Genomic DNA, 15,076 nt, shown 5'->3' with positions numbered 1-15,076 from the left:
AATTAAACAAAAACTTACATTAAAAAAACTAATGTATGTAGAGTAGAGAAGAAATAATATAGAGGAATGGTCAGATAATAAAATTAGAATAAGAAAAGAAAGGAAGAAAACCATGTTTAGAATTAATTTTATTCCATATTTTTTTATTAAAATATTTAGTGAATGGTTTTAGGCTGATTTTGGCTTTAAACCCTAAAACCTAATAATCTCGATCTAATGAATTTGATTAAATTCGATCTATAACATTTAAAATATTCAATTTTAAACATTTAGAATGAGTTAAATTGATTTATTTAGATGTATAGATAGGTACATGCAAAGCACTAAGAGGTAAGCTCTTAATAAAATAAAAAGAAAAAGTGTTTGGTACCTTCTTCTCTTTCTTTATTCTTTTTATCGTTCAAAGGGTTCGCAAAGTCCAAGTTGTTGTGAGGGCCATTTATAAATTAACTATTTAGGTATAGGTTGGAAAATAGGATTTAAATTATAAATGGTAATGTGTCTGCACAACTTCATTTTATTGGTTTGTTGCATGAGAGTTTGTAGGTATAAAATATTTTTTTAAATCAATGAAAATAAAAAATTTAAAGTTGTGTTTCTGTCCATATATGTACTTCAGAGGGTAGAATTTAAAATGGTTAATTTTAATATTTTTAAGAATATAAGCCTGCATGAAGAAATTATGGAAGCGTAGGAAAATGTCATTAAAATGAGTGACACTTTTACTGAAAAATTGAATAATAAAATCTTTAATCATCTTTTCCGTTATATCTCGACATTTATTGGGGAACAATGACACTTCTCTTCTTCTAAAGGTGTGGAACCATGACATTAATTGCCTATGTTAAAATGGAACATCATTGTCCTTTATGTCTAACTCAAGCAAATAGGGGGTGGTTACATGAAATTCTAAATTACCTTTTGAGTTACTGGGGCTTTCTCCATTTTATTTTTCTTTGACTGGTTTAGATTCATTGCTTTCTTCCTCTTTTCTGAACTTACAGAAATTGTTGAGCAATTCGTTTTGGATAAAGGATGTGGTAGTCATAGTGTTTGTGCTTATGACTGAATGAACTAAACCCATAATCAGGGGTAGCTTTTCAGCGTCAACTATGATTAAATGCTTAAACTATAACATTGCAACTTCTTTTCTACTTTCAACATCATTAATAACAACCTTCTCTGCAGTAAAAATGATATCTGCATGGTATGATTCCGTGAAAGGAACGACACTTTACGGAATTACACCAGTTTCCAAGAAAGATGAAGGAAATTTAAGTTTTGAAGGTCTTGCTTTGCTTGCCTGAGTAAAAGGTTACGTTTGGGGAACTAAATTGAGAAAAGATTAATGATGAAATGAAAACAAAGTCTTTAAGAAAAGACAGAAATTCAGAAAGAATGAAAAGTTAGTCAAGTTTGGCAAGTTTGAACAGAACAGGGTCCACTTTATGAACATTCCTTTCTATTTTCTTCTAATTTTTCTCTTTTTTCATTTATTATTTCTTTATCTCTTTATTACTATATGGCTGAAGATGGAATATATATTTATCAAGCTTCTTATTTTGTGAACAACTTCAATGTGTGTCCCAAACCAACAACGGTTAACTTTTTTTTTACTGTTTTTCTTACAAAGCACGCTCACACGTATGTGGCCAATCACAATTTAATAACTACTTTGGAAATCTCGTATTAAATTACTGATTCAAACTATTACATCGAAAATATCTTAATATTATAAATATAAAATGAAAAGATTGAGACATTTAGAACAGAAAAATTGTAGGTAATACCATATTCATAGAAAAAAACAACAACAAGACCAGAAAATAATACATTGTTGGATCATAACTAAGACATGCATGCATCATATATGCATTGTGCGTGATTCTCAACGAGTCATAGGTTGAAGTGCAGGAGCAGTTGGAACCATTGCTACACCCTCCTTCCCTCGCTCAACATTTCCTTCCCACCCTAAGTGTCATTTTCAAATCAAACACATTAGTTCATCATCACAAACAAAACAACTCATCCTATAGAAATGAATGGATTTGGTTGGTACCAATGAGCATGTCAAATCCACGGTTTTGAAGTTCACGATATTCTTGGCACAATGCACAGGCTTCACAACAGCAATGAGTCAAGAAATCCAAACATGGAGTCCCCTTCAACTTGTATTGTTGTCTCATCTTGGTGCGGTAAGCACATGAGTATATACAACCACAACCAAGTAAACAGCTAATCAGTGTATACAATGCTCCACTAGCACCACATGCTGCATATCAAACATCAACATTCATTACTTACTCTCTTTCAACCCTATATCTCGTATACAAAGCGAAAAAGAACAACCAAACAACAACATATATGCCACACAATACTTTTTCTTAGAAAGAAATTGTTTCTTACACGTTGCTCCCTTGTCCACAACCTCTGCAATTTGACCAAACGTGATGCATGGACACCAGCACGTTATGCAACCTGAAACAAAATGCAGATGAGACAATATATATGTATGACTCAATAATCAAAGGGTCAGTTTCAGAGAAATTAGAAGATAGTCTATGACTATAAATGTATATATGATTTGGACAAACTTTCATATACATGTGTTTAATTTTTTATCTAAAAGAAAAGATAGTGATGACTTATCAGTTTGTAGGAATTATAACGGTGCAACACTACTTAATACTTGGTTGTGAGAAGATGAGCTTACAGTTTTTGAAGTTGGAGAAGCAGTCACAGAGGCCGGTGGACCATTCAGTCTCCGGCAGGGGTTTGGTGTTGTAAGCCACCGGAAAAGCAGCGGCAGCAGGATGATTGTGGGGTGGTTGTGCACCTTGTGAGGTTGGTGGTAGAGACATAACTCTTACAATTTATGATGGTGGTGACGACAGTGATTGAAGCTTTAGAACACGAACAAAGTTGATTTTAGATATAAATTATCACTTTCCGTAAGAACTTACCTGCGATATGAGTTAATCTTCCAAATTATAATAAGAATTTTTTTAGATATTTTCAAAGATGAAAACTAACAAATTACTCTTAAAAATAAAAAATCTAACAAATCCAATATTGTAATTTAAAAGAAAAAAAATAAAATGAAGAGGAAGAGAGAAAGAGAGGAAGATGGGAAATCACTAATGTGTGAGGGAGAGGCCGTGGCACCCAACAATTTATAGTAGAACTGAGGGACAATGTTCAATATTTTTTGACCAATTCATTTCACCCATAGATATATAACTTGAACCACGTTTCTCTTTTTAAACTAAATATTTCGGCATAAGAAATTGTGCTTCTACCCAAACTCTCAATAAAATATTACACAATTCAAATAGAAAAAAACAGAAAAGAAAAAAATACGAGGTAAATATATAAAAACAAAAACGACTGCATAAATTTTCTTACATTAATAATATTACATGATTATTAAACTCATATTCTGTATATAAGCCCTAAACAGAGACGAAATAATAAAATCTAAAGTCATTTAACAAATTTGAATGGGATATAATATTTTGAGCTCAAGGAAAAATATAGAATGGAATTAATATTTCAAACTTAAAGAACACATACTATCCCATTTTCGAATAAATTCGTGTGTTAAACCACATTAAATACTTATGGTATTACCTTTTTTAAGAAAAAAAAATCACGACAATAAAATAAAATTGATCATGCAACTATATTCAACTTTATCTATAAGAATGTATAAAAGAGAATTTCGCCGTTTGCTATAAATGAATCGTTTTTATATTTTATTTTTAATAATATTTTTTAATTTATACAAAATAAGGTATCTTATTATATATTAAATTGTATACTAATATAGATTATATATTGGTATATATAATAAACAAAGTGATAAAAATAATATACATATATTATTTAATATATTTAAAATAAAAAAATAATAGAAATATTAAACTTTAACTATTGAAATAAAATAACGTAATAAAAATTGTGAATATGCGATGAAACATCGCCTAATATTTAAACAAATTAAACAAAAACTTACTTTAAAAAACTAATGTAGAGTAGAGAAGAAATAATATAGAGGAATGTTCAGATAATAAAATTAGAATAAGAAAAGAAAGGAAGAAAACCATGTTTAGAATTAATTTTATTCCATATTTTTTATTAAAATATGAATAATTTTTTAAAATATTATGTTAGTGAATGGTTTTAGGCTGATTTTGGCTTTTAAACCCTAAAACCTAATAATCGATCTAATGAATTTGATTAAATTCGATCTATAACATTTAAAATATTCAATTTTAAACATTTTGAATGAGTTGAATTGATTTGTAAGGTACATGCAAAGCACTATGAGGTAAGCTCTTAATAAAATAAAAAGAAAAAGTGTTTGGTACCTTCTTCTCTTTCTTTATTCTTTTTTATCGTTCAAAGGGTTTGCAACGTGGAAGTTGTGAGGGCCATTTAGAAATTAACTATTTCGGTATAGGTTGGAAAATAGGATTTAAATTATAAATGGTAATGTGTGCTGGCAATTATGCATAAGTTGATTTTATTTGTTTCTCTTGCATGAGAGTTTATAGTTATAAAATGTTTTTTTAAAGTCAATGAAAATAAAAAATTTAAATATAATTTTTGAATAAATTTATTTTTTTGTTTATGAAGTTTTTTTATTTTTATTTAGATGAATTAAGTAAATAGTTTCATAATATTATTCTCAAAAGAGTTTTGAAGTCGTAGGATCTGAAAGTTAATTTGTGTTTCGGTCCATATCAGATGGTAGAATTTAAAATTTAAAATTTTTAAGAATATAAGACTGCATGAAGAAATTATGGAAGTGTAGGAAAAAAAATTCTATATTTTTAAAATATGCAGTTTATGTGGGCAAGTCGTCCCATACGAATTGCAGGTTATACGGGTCAGTCCGTCTCATCCTACACTTAGCCCGTGTTGACTACAAGTTCTGCCGTGTATACCAAAATAGGCTAGCAATTTGAAATAGAGAATGTGTCTTGTATTTTTTCAATCAACTTTGTCATTCCTAATGAGAAGGTGAGAACAAAAATAAGAATTACATGTAAGGAGCATCATATCCAAATATTAAAAAAATAAAAATAAATAAATAAATATATATATATATATATAAAATTCTACAAATTAATTTATGTATAAATAATTTTTAGTTTATACAAAAAAATAACTTCAATTTTTTTCTTGTACAATCAATTTATAAGGAAATCCATTTAAACATTAAAGAAAAATCAAAGGAAATCCATTTAAACATTAAAGAAAAATCAAAGGAAATCCATTTAAACATTAAAGAAAAATCAAAGGAAATCCATTTAAACATTAAAGAAAAATCAAAGATAAAACTATTGCTAGTACTTTGGATTACTAATTTTAAGAGCGAAAAATTTAAACTAATAATTAATATGCCATGTTATTTGAGTGAGTTTTTAGTTGTTTTTATTAACTTAATTTTTTAATATATAAGGAATATTTGGTAAATAAAATATTTAGAATAATTTGTAACATTTAGTAAAACCTTACTCTAAGTTAACTTTTTAGTTCTACATTCTAATTTTTTATATTTAGTATCGTTTTCTTTTATGTTCAACAAGGTTTTTCAATTAATTTAATATTTCCTATTAATTATCAAACGCAATTTTTGATAACAACTAATTTGTAGCTAGCTTATCGTTTTCTTTCGGTAGAGAACATATTTTTTTAAAGAACAATTTTGTTACAGAAAATGTCACTAAAATGAGTGATACTTTGACTGAAAATTTGAATAATAAAATCTTAAATCATCTTTTCAGTTATATCCTAGGTAGGATACGGACACTGACACGACACAGATACGAACACGGAGATACGTATAATCTCTAAAATGTGGAATATGGGGACATGGATCTATATATTTTATAATTTTAAATTATATAAATTGAAAATAAATATTTATGTGCAAAAGTATGTTTTAGATTCTTTTGGGAGCCAGAAGATATTTTTCATGACTTTTCAAAAGAATTTGTTCCTTATTTTTATAATCATAATAAAAATTTATACAATAAATTTCAGTTTTTAGAAAATTATTGTATTTATACATTTTAAAATTGTATTACAACCGTGTAGAATTTTCAAAAACCAACAAATATTTTTTGAATTGAACACTTCACCGCCGATAAGTGTCCTACGAATGTCGTAAACACCGATACGTGTGTCCGACACGTCCATTCAAGAGAAGTGTAAGAGTCTAATAGGTTATATATCGACATTTATTGGGAAACAATGACACTTCTCTTCTTCTAAAGGTGTGGAACCATGACATTAATTGCCTATGTTAAAATGGAACATTATTGTCCTTTATGTCTAACTCAGGCAAATAGGCATAGGGTGGTTACATGAAATTCTAAATTACCTTTTGAGTTACTGGGGCTTTCTCCATTTTTTTTTTCTTTGACTAGTTTAGATTCATTGCTTTCTTCCTCTTTTCTGAACTTACAGAAATTGTTGAGCAATTCGTTTTGGATAAAGGATGTGGTAGTCATAGTGTTTGTGCATATGACTGAGTGAACTAAACCCGTAATCAGGAGTAGCTTTTCAGCGTCAACTATGATTAAATGCTTAAACTATAACATTGCAACTTCTTTTCTACTCTCAACATCATTAATAACAACCTTCTCAGCAGTAAAAATGATATCTGCAGGGAATGATTCCGTGAAAGGAACAATACTTTACGGAATTACACCAGTTTCCAAGAAAGATGAAGGAAATTTAAGTCTTGAAGGTCTTGCTTTGCTTGCTTGAGTAAAAGGTTACGTTTGGGGGACTAAATTGAAAAAAGATTAACGATGAAATGAAAACAAAGTCTTTAAGAAAAGACAAAGAAATTCAGAAAGAATGAAAAGTTAGTCAAGTTTGGCAAGTTTGAACAGAACAGGGTTCACTTTATGACATTTCTATGGTGGGTTTTGCTTTGAACTGCAACTGCAAGGCGTGTCTCTCCCTAAGTCAACCAATTCGTAGTTTCAAATAACAATATTAAAATCAAAAAGTGAAGTGAAGATATTGTATTGAAACTTTGAGTGAAACTACAGATCGAATTAATACATCGTGGAATATGGTACAAACATTACGTGAATATTCAGAACACTGTAAACTGAATAGAAAAAGTGACTCTTAGATTTTGGGAGGATATTCAGAGAGAAAGAAGGGAAAAAAAATATTAGAAGCACATTACTTACTTACAAGTATTAAGTCTAGAAACATTATTATGGAGGTTTAACATATTACTATGAACATGGATCCTCACTTCAACGGTTCATACCCTGTTCCACTGATGGAGCTGTTACAGCAGTCATGGCCACTCCCCGACTTCTTTGCTCCACATTTCCATGCCACCCTAACCATACCAAGTTCAAACCAAAACAAGTTAAACAAAAATTGAATTTCCTTTTGCTATTTTCATTGCTTCCTTTTCTATGAAGTTCAATTGGAAGATGAAGCAGCTCAGAAAAATATTGAAGAAGCCACAAAACAGACCCCAAATAAAAACAAGTAAAGTGGGAGAAATATAAGTGAGAAGAAATACCTATGATCATGTCAAAGCCACGGTTTTGAAGCTCACGATATTCTTGACAGAGAGCGCAGGGCTCGCAGCAGCAGTGAATCAAGCAATCCGTACAACCATTGCCCTTCAAACCATGCTGTCTCCTCATCTTGGATCGGTAGAAGCAGGAGTATAGGCAAGCACAACATGTCACACAACAAACAAGCGTGTAGAGAGCCCCACTGGCACCACATGCTACAAATCACAACAATCATTCAATCATCGTATCACACAACACCAGCACATAGATTCTATTCAAGTTAATTGTTGCCAGATGTAAACAGTTTCTTACATGAGGATCCCCTGTCAACGATTTCCGCAAGCCTTCCAAAGGTGATACATGGACACCACAAGGTTATGCAACCTGAAACAAATTATTTTCCACAAATTTCACAAACCAACCAATCCAATTGCAAAAATCAGTGATATGTATATATATAGTAGATAGCAGAAAGAAGTGAATGAAGGTTGTGGAACTTACAGTTTCCACAATCGGAAAAGCAATCACAGAGGCCGGTGGACCATTCAACGATAGGTTTGGGTTGAGGAGGTGGCGGTGGAGTGTAGGAAGAAGTGTCGGTGGTGGTGGTGGTGGTGTAGGTTGTTGAAGTGCTGTAGCTGACGGGGAAACCGGTTGCCGTTGGCTTCAATGGATCTGAGTCTGTTGCTCCATACATAATGCTTCAACAGATAGGAACAGTGGGGTTGTAGTATTAGGTGTTGGATCAAGTAGCAGATATTATAGGATTTGGATCCATTTGTTTGGATAAAGGACTTTGAATAATCCAAAGTCTGGGTGTGGTTCTTTTAGATGCAGGTCAAGGTGTGGGGTTGGATAAGCGCGTGCAATCGTTTTTCACATTCATCGTTCTTTAATATAAACCAAACATCATAACTCGTTCTACCACGTGGGACTGATACAATAAATATCAACCATTTTTCCACACAAGTTGTTCTTGTTTAGTTTCATGTTGTTTTGACCAATTCCACTTCAAAACTTTTATGCAGACGCAGTCCACAAGTATGGTCTTTTCCAGGAAATTACTTGCTTATGAGTTTTGCAGGTGGACTTGTCTATTAAACTGAACACGAGATTGAAATTTTATTTCAAGAGATATAGTATACTATTACTTGGACCAGTTAAAATATTGGAAACTTTGATAGTCAATTATATGATGGAGTAGCATGGATCTTTCAGCATAAAATAAAAAATAATTTTTTTTAATTCGATCAACAATAAATCATATATACATATGAATATTTTAGGAGTGATCCAATCCATATAAAAAAACTAAATCTATCACACAATAACACATTTCAAATAATTACACATCAAATCACGTCCAATTAACACAAACAAAATCGAGAAAATACAAGTCATATTATTAAAAGACTATTAAATAAGAAGATCAGATTGAGGAGAATTTAGAAGTAACGTAATACCAAATCGTTAAGCCATAAAAAAATAGTAGTTATTACAACTCTCAAACATGTCTATATTTTTAAAAATCTTGACTTTATATTGTGTAACATTTTGGTTTTGGAGTAGGGTTTGGGTAAGAAAAGTTGGAGGCCAAAATATTTTTAATGTGAAGACAACACATATTAATAATAAAATAATATTATTTGCGTACACTCTTAGCTAAGAAAACCTAAAATTAACCAAATGTAGCCAAGATCCCCAATTTGTACATGTAATGTTGATAACTTTTAAGTAATAACTTTAACTTTTGAATAGTAAGTGGACTTGATATTCACACTCTGTGTTATTTGAGCCACTTCAACTTTTGAATAAGTGGAGAATTACTGAACGTGATATGGTGGAAGCACTTTTGAACAACAATTACTCCAATTACTATATTATTAATGTGTTGTGTTCACATTAAAAATAATACGTGTTATGCTGCTACTCCTTGTAGCTCTAGCAGACCTATGAGATCATGGCATCATCATTTAGATCTCCTTCTTCACTGAAATGTAGTTTTTGTTAACCTATCTCCAAGTTATAGCTTGATTACTTTTTTTTCTCAGAATTAAACAATAAACGATCACAGTATAGTTAAAAATAAATCTACTCTTAATTCAGTGTGTAATTTGACTTTTTTTCTTATGTATTTTTCTATATATATTAGAGTTTTTTTTTCCTATTTTCTTTATATCTAACTTTGTTATTGACTTATTTTGCTAATAAAAACTAATTATTTAATATCTTTTGATTTGTTGAATTAATACCCTTCAATATCAATATCAGGAATTAACACTTTTAAATATAAATATCAAAAGACGATCCACTTATCCACACAATCACGATCTATTTATCAAAAGAATCGAACTAGACCTATAATTTTAGAGTTATATCTTGTATCTTGTGTTCTAAGTTTGATCTTATTGTTTATTATTAATTAAGCTTGAGTATGATGTACATGGTTGATAGCAATGAACATGTCAAATTTATAGTTTTTGAAGTTTCCCGATATTCTTGACACAATGCACACGGTTCACGGCAATGAACAATGTTTTGGTGAATAAAAAACTAAGCCTATATTATTTGCTTCCTTGCCCTTAGGTGAATTTTTGTGGTTCTCATGAAGAGAAAGTTGAAGGAGAGAAGAGAAAGTAACCTAGATTTCTCTAACTTAGACTTTTACCCTCAATATATATAATGAAAGATAATTAAAATCATTTAATTTTTTAAATAAACTGTACACACCTAAATAAATAAATAAATAATAATAATAATAATGTTGTAAAGTATTATTAATACTAATAATAAAAATATTAAAATAGTAAAAATATTTAAAATTAATTTATAAAATAATACCCTTTTCTCACACATCATTCTAACTTATCCTAATTCAAATAACTTCACCTTTCTTCACATTTTCTTATCAAATTTTTACATTTTCACTTTTTCACACTCTTAACTTTACCCTTCTTAATCCAAAGAAAGGATTAATAAAGTAAGAGAATGTAAATGTTTTGTTTTGGTCATCTCATGTGGACAGACGAAGAAAAACAAAACAAAAATTTAGCATTGGAAGGAAGGAAATGACTGACACAGTTTTGTTTTAATATTGTAACTTTGCAATGACCCAAAAGACAGGCATTACATAATCACTGCATAAGTAAAATATTATTAAAAATATTACTATAACCTATTTAAAGAAAAAAAAGATGACAAGTTCTTTATAAAACACATAATACTTAAGAAAATTTTAAATAACATATAACTTTTTTACAAATTACAATTATCCTGTATGTACTTTTAGCACTTTTAGAATTTTGATTTTTTTTATGATTAATACTATACAAATATATCTATGTAGGCAAACTGTGATAAAGTATTTGATCGTATGATTGTATATTCTCTTTTTTTTCCACAAAATTCATTTAAGTGAAACATACTTTAAATGTTGCAGTGGTCAAGACTCTTCATGATCCTAAACATCTATGTAAAAGTTTCAAGTAAACTTTCAAATCTATATTATAACAAAATTTTGATAAATAAAACTTAAGTGTGTTTGTTCATTGATTCATTGTATCTGTTTAGTGTCAGAGGAAAAAAAAACGATTAAGTTTAGAAGATAAAGTAATAAAACTAGTACTAATTTATTTTTTCTTTTATCAGTTAAAACTTTTTTGCATTTAAGAACCTATTTCAAGGAGACAGCACCCATTTTTTACGGGAGAATTATATAATTTTATTAAATATATTAAAGTAAACAAAATAGGGTCCACTTTATGATATTTTTATAACAAAAATGTTTTATTAACACCCTCTGTCACTAACACAGACTTGACACGGCTTGGGTGACATTAATTTACGCTGCAAACTTGACATTTTGTGAAGATGTGACACTGACTCTATATTATAATATATGACCCGTAGCACACGCAAAACTGGTTACTCGTGTGTCTGTAAGTGTTACTTATGTGACATTTATGATCACCCACTCTTCATGAAAAAAGTCAATTTTTTTTAATAAAAATCATATATTACATCGGTTAGATGGCTTAACCGATGTAGGTTTCTCCACATATACTCATACACATAAAACTGGTTACCCATGTGTCTGTATGTGATTGACGTTTATGACTCACCCACTCTTTATGAATTTTTTATTTTTTTTAATATGGACCATATATTACATCGGTTAGATGACTTAACCGATGTAATATGAGTCATTCTGAGTAAAAAAAAATATATTACATCAGTTGTTTCTAAGAACCGTAATATATTCTTTTTTATCCTATTTTGAAGTTCTCGTTGCTCATTCGCGCGCAATCTCACTCTGTCACATCATTGCGACGTCTCCAACTTTAAATGTGTGTAATGTGCATAGGGTCAATATATCATAACTTTTTTTTATGATGGTTTTTGCTATGGACTGCAATTGCAAGACGTGTCTCTCCCTAAGTCAACCAATTCGTAGTTTGAACTAACAATATTAAAATCAAAAAGTGAAGTGAAGATATTGTATAGAAACTCGGAATGAAACTACAGATCGAATTAATACATCGTGGAACATGACACAAACATTACTTGAATATTCAGAAGAACATTGTAAACTGAACAGAAAAAGTGACTCAGATTTTGGGAGCATGTTGAGAGAGAAAGAAGGGAAAAAAGATATTAAAAGCACATTACTTAGTTACAAGTATTAAGTCTAGAAACATTATTGTGGAGGTTTAACATAGTACTATGAATATGGATCCTCACTTCAACGGTTCATGTTCTGTTCCACTGATGGAACTGTTACAGCAGTCATGGCCACTCCCCGACTTTGTTGCTCTACATTTCCTTGCCACCCTAACCATACCAAGTTCAAACCAAAACAAATTAACCAAAAAAGGAATTTCCTTTTTCTATGCAGTTCATTTGGAAGATGAAGCAGCTCAGAAAATTATTGAAGAAGAAGCCAGAAAACAGACCTCCAACAAAAACAAGTAAAGTGGAAGAAATATAAGTGAGAAGAAATACCTATTTTCATGTCAAAGCCACGGTTTTGAAGCTCACGATATTCTTGAGAGAGAGCGCAGGGCTCGCAGCAGCAATGAATGAAGCAATCCGTACAACCACTGCCCTCTAAACCATGTTGTTCCCTCATCTTGGATCGGTAGAAGCGGGAGTATATGCAAGCACAACGTATCAAACCAAGGAGCGTGTACAGAGCCCCAGTAGTAGCACATGCTACAAATCACAACACAGATCAAACAATCACTCATTCATTCATCCTATCACACAACATAAGGAATAATCAACTTTGAGGAGCGAATTGGAGATTTGGAAATAAATGAATAATGTTATTTTTTAATGAAGTGTATTTGATGTGTTTGAATTGTTCGCTTTAGTTCAATTTTGGATCTGATTTTGTATTATTTCCAAGACACACTTTGTTTTTTCTCTTATTTTGAGTGATTTCTTCATCCTTTTGACCTCTAGTTTTTTTCAGATTTGGAGAGTATCTGAAATAACTAAATGAATTACAACTCTATTGTACTGCAATTGGTGCATTGGTCTTTGCAACCTTAATGCTTTTTTGCTGGTTGGTTTCATTATCACAAAGTTGTTGATGAGCATATATTTATTCACATTCAATAACTTTAATAATGAATTATTGGACTATAATAATAAATAAATCTATTGTTTTAGTTTAGATTCATATAATTGAGTTTATTTGGGCCTTAACTATTATTATTGTTAATTTTGTGTTTTTAGAGTAGATTATATCTACCTTTGTGAATGGGTCAAATATGCAAAAATCCTAATTGTTTCTTGAACACCAAAACAGGAAACAAATTTCGGAAAGAAGAAAAAGAAAATAAAATCTACAATATGTCAGAAACAGAATTAAAAACAAATCTTCTACAAAATACAAAGAATTCTAGAAAATTAGAAAGTTGAAAACCGTTAACAAAATATAAAGAAAGTTTTTGACTTTTAAGGAAGGTAAAGAATTATTTGTCTATATGAATTAAAACATTACTAAAGAGTTTATATTTATTTATTTATTTTTTATAAAAAAAATAATAGATGCACGTAGATTCTATTAAACTTAATTATTGGGAGATGTAAAGAGTTTCTTACATGAGGATCCCCGGTCAACAATTTCCGCAATCCTTCCAAAGGTGACACATGGACACCACCAGGTTAAGCAACCTGAAACAAATTATTTACCACAAATTTCACAAACCAACCAACACTGATATATATATATATATATATATATATATATATATATATATATATATATATATATATATATATATATATATATATATATATATATATATATATTAGATAGCAGAAAGAAGTGAATGAAGGTTTTACAGATTCCACAATCGGAAAAGCAATCACAGAGGCCGGAGGACCATTCAACGATTGGTTTGGGCTGAGGAGGTGGCGGTGGAGCGTAGGAAGAGGTGTCACTGACGGGGAAACCGGTTGCCGTTGGCTTCATTGGATCTGAGCCTGCTTCATACAAAATGCTGCAGCAGATATATAGGAACAGTGGGGTTGTAGTATTAGGATATTATAGGATTTGGATAGAGGGTGAGGCTTTGAATGGTGTGTGGTGCATGCAATCTTTCACATTCATCGTTCTTCAATAACAGCCAAACATCATAACTCGTTCTACCACGTGGGTGGGACTGATCCAAAAAATATCAAGCATTCTTCCACACAACTTGTTCTTCTTTAGTTTGATGTTGTTTTGACCAATTCCACTTCAAAACTTTTATGCAGACGCAGTCCACAAATATGGTCTTTTCCAGGAAATTGCTTGCTTATGAGTTTTGCAGGTAGACTTGTCTTTTAAACTGAACAAGAAATTTAAATTTTATTTCAAGAGACATAGTATACTATTACTTGTTCGGTATGAAGTCAAGACCAATTGAGTTGAGCTGACAAGATACATGTACACAATTGAAGCTCAGGTAAACATTGTGGCTTCAAGTGGGAGATGGTTGTGTATGAAGTCAGGACCAATTGTGTTGGGCTGACAAAACATCATGTACACAGTTGAAACTAGCTACCATATTTAGTGGGTGGACATAATCATTGTGTCCCTTTTATAATCTCTATTTAAAGAGATCATTGTACTTTGTAATTGGAATGCAACATGACAAAATGAAAACCTAATAGTTACCTTTGTGAATGTAGGTTGCAGTTGGAGACTGAATCACATTAAATTCTGTGTTGTTTTTTTTTTTGTCTTGATTCGTGTATGCTGATTCTGCGTGTGTTTTTTCCATCATTATTAATATGTGTTAAACTATTATTCCTTGTAGTTGCTGACCTGTCATGGCATCATCATTTAGATCTCCTTCTTCGTTGAAATGTAGTTTTTGTTAACGTAATCTCTAAGTTATAGCTTCATTTCTTCTTCTTTTTTCAGAATTAAACAATAAATGCAAGAAAAAAAAGTAAATTCTTACTTTCAAATGAATTTTAGGTTAAATTATACTTTTTTTCTGTCTTTTTATCTTTTTTTA

General features: G+C 30.5%; 3 protein-coding genes across 3 annotated transcripts; all 3 read right to left on the bottom strand.

The window, feature by feature from the left end:
• Positions 1 to 1,662: 1,662 nt before the first annotated feature.
• LOC150029232 (protein PLANT CADMIUM RESISTANCE 2-like) lies at positions 1,663 to 3,144 on the bottom strand. Its single transcript, XM_090299235.1, has 4 exons — positions 2,714 to 3,144; positions 2,407 to 2,478; positions 2,060 to 2,272; positions 1,663 to 1,971 (listed from the first exon to the last, which is right to left on the bottom strand). The coding sequence occupies exons 1-4, from the start codon at positions 2,859 to 2,861 to the stop codon at positions 1,889 to 1,891; spliced, it is 516 nt and encodes a 171-aa protein (XP_090155361.1). The 5' UTR covers positions 2,862 to 3,144; the 3' UTR covers positions 1,663 to 1,888.
• A 3,870-nt stretch (positions 3,145 to 7,014) lies between these two features.
• LOC137809549 (protein PLANT CADMIUM RESISTANCE 2) lies at positions 7,015 to 9,074 on the bottom strand. The gene is made up of 4 exons (XM_068610655.2): positions 8,064 to 9,074; positions 7,875 to 7,946; positions 7,565 to 7,777; positions 7,015 to 7,375 (listed from the first exon to the last, which is right to left on the bottom strand). Exons 1-4 carry the CDS (start codon positions 8,257 to 8,259, stop codon positions 7,287 to 7,289), a joined length of 570 nt encoding a protein of 189 aa, XP_068466756.2. The 5' UTR covers positions 8,260 to 9,074; the 3' UTR covers positions 7,015 to 7,286.
• A 2,970-nt stretch (positions 9,075 to 12,044) lies between these two features.
• Positions 12,045 to 14,370, bottom strand: LOC137812934 (protein PLANT CADMIUM RESISTANCE 2). The gene is made up of 4 exons (XM_068615192.2): positions 13,914 to 14,370; positions 13,671 to 13,742; positions 12,564 to 12,773; positions 12,045 to 12,392 (listed from the first exon to the last, which is right to left on the bottom strand). Exons 1-4 carry the CDS (start codon positions 14,041 to 14,043, stop codon positions 12,304 to 12,306), a joined length of 501 nt encoding a protein of 166 aa, XP_068471293.1. The 5' UTR covers positions 14,044 to 14,370; the 3' UTR covers positions 12,045 to 12,303.
• Between the last annotated feature and the right edge of the window lie 706 nt (positions 14,371 to 15,076).

Source organism: Phaseolus vulgaris, chromosome 2, assembly GCF_051622355.1.
Source record: "Phaseolus vulgaris cultivar YP4 chromosome 2, ASM5162235v1, whole genome shotgun sequence".
Taxonomy (NCBI): domain Eukaryota; kingdom Viridiplantae; phylum Streptophyta; class Magnoliopsida; order Fabales; family Fabaceae; genus Phaseolus; species Phaseolus vulgaris.
Note: the sequence above shows the minus strand (reverse complement) of the source record. Positions and strands in the feature narration are given on the sequence as shown.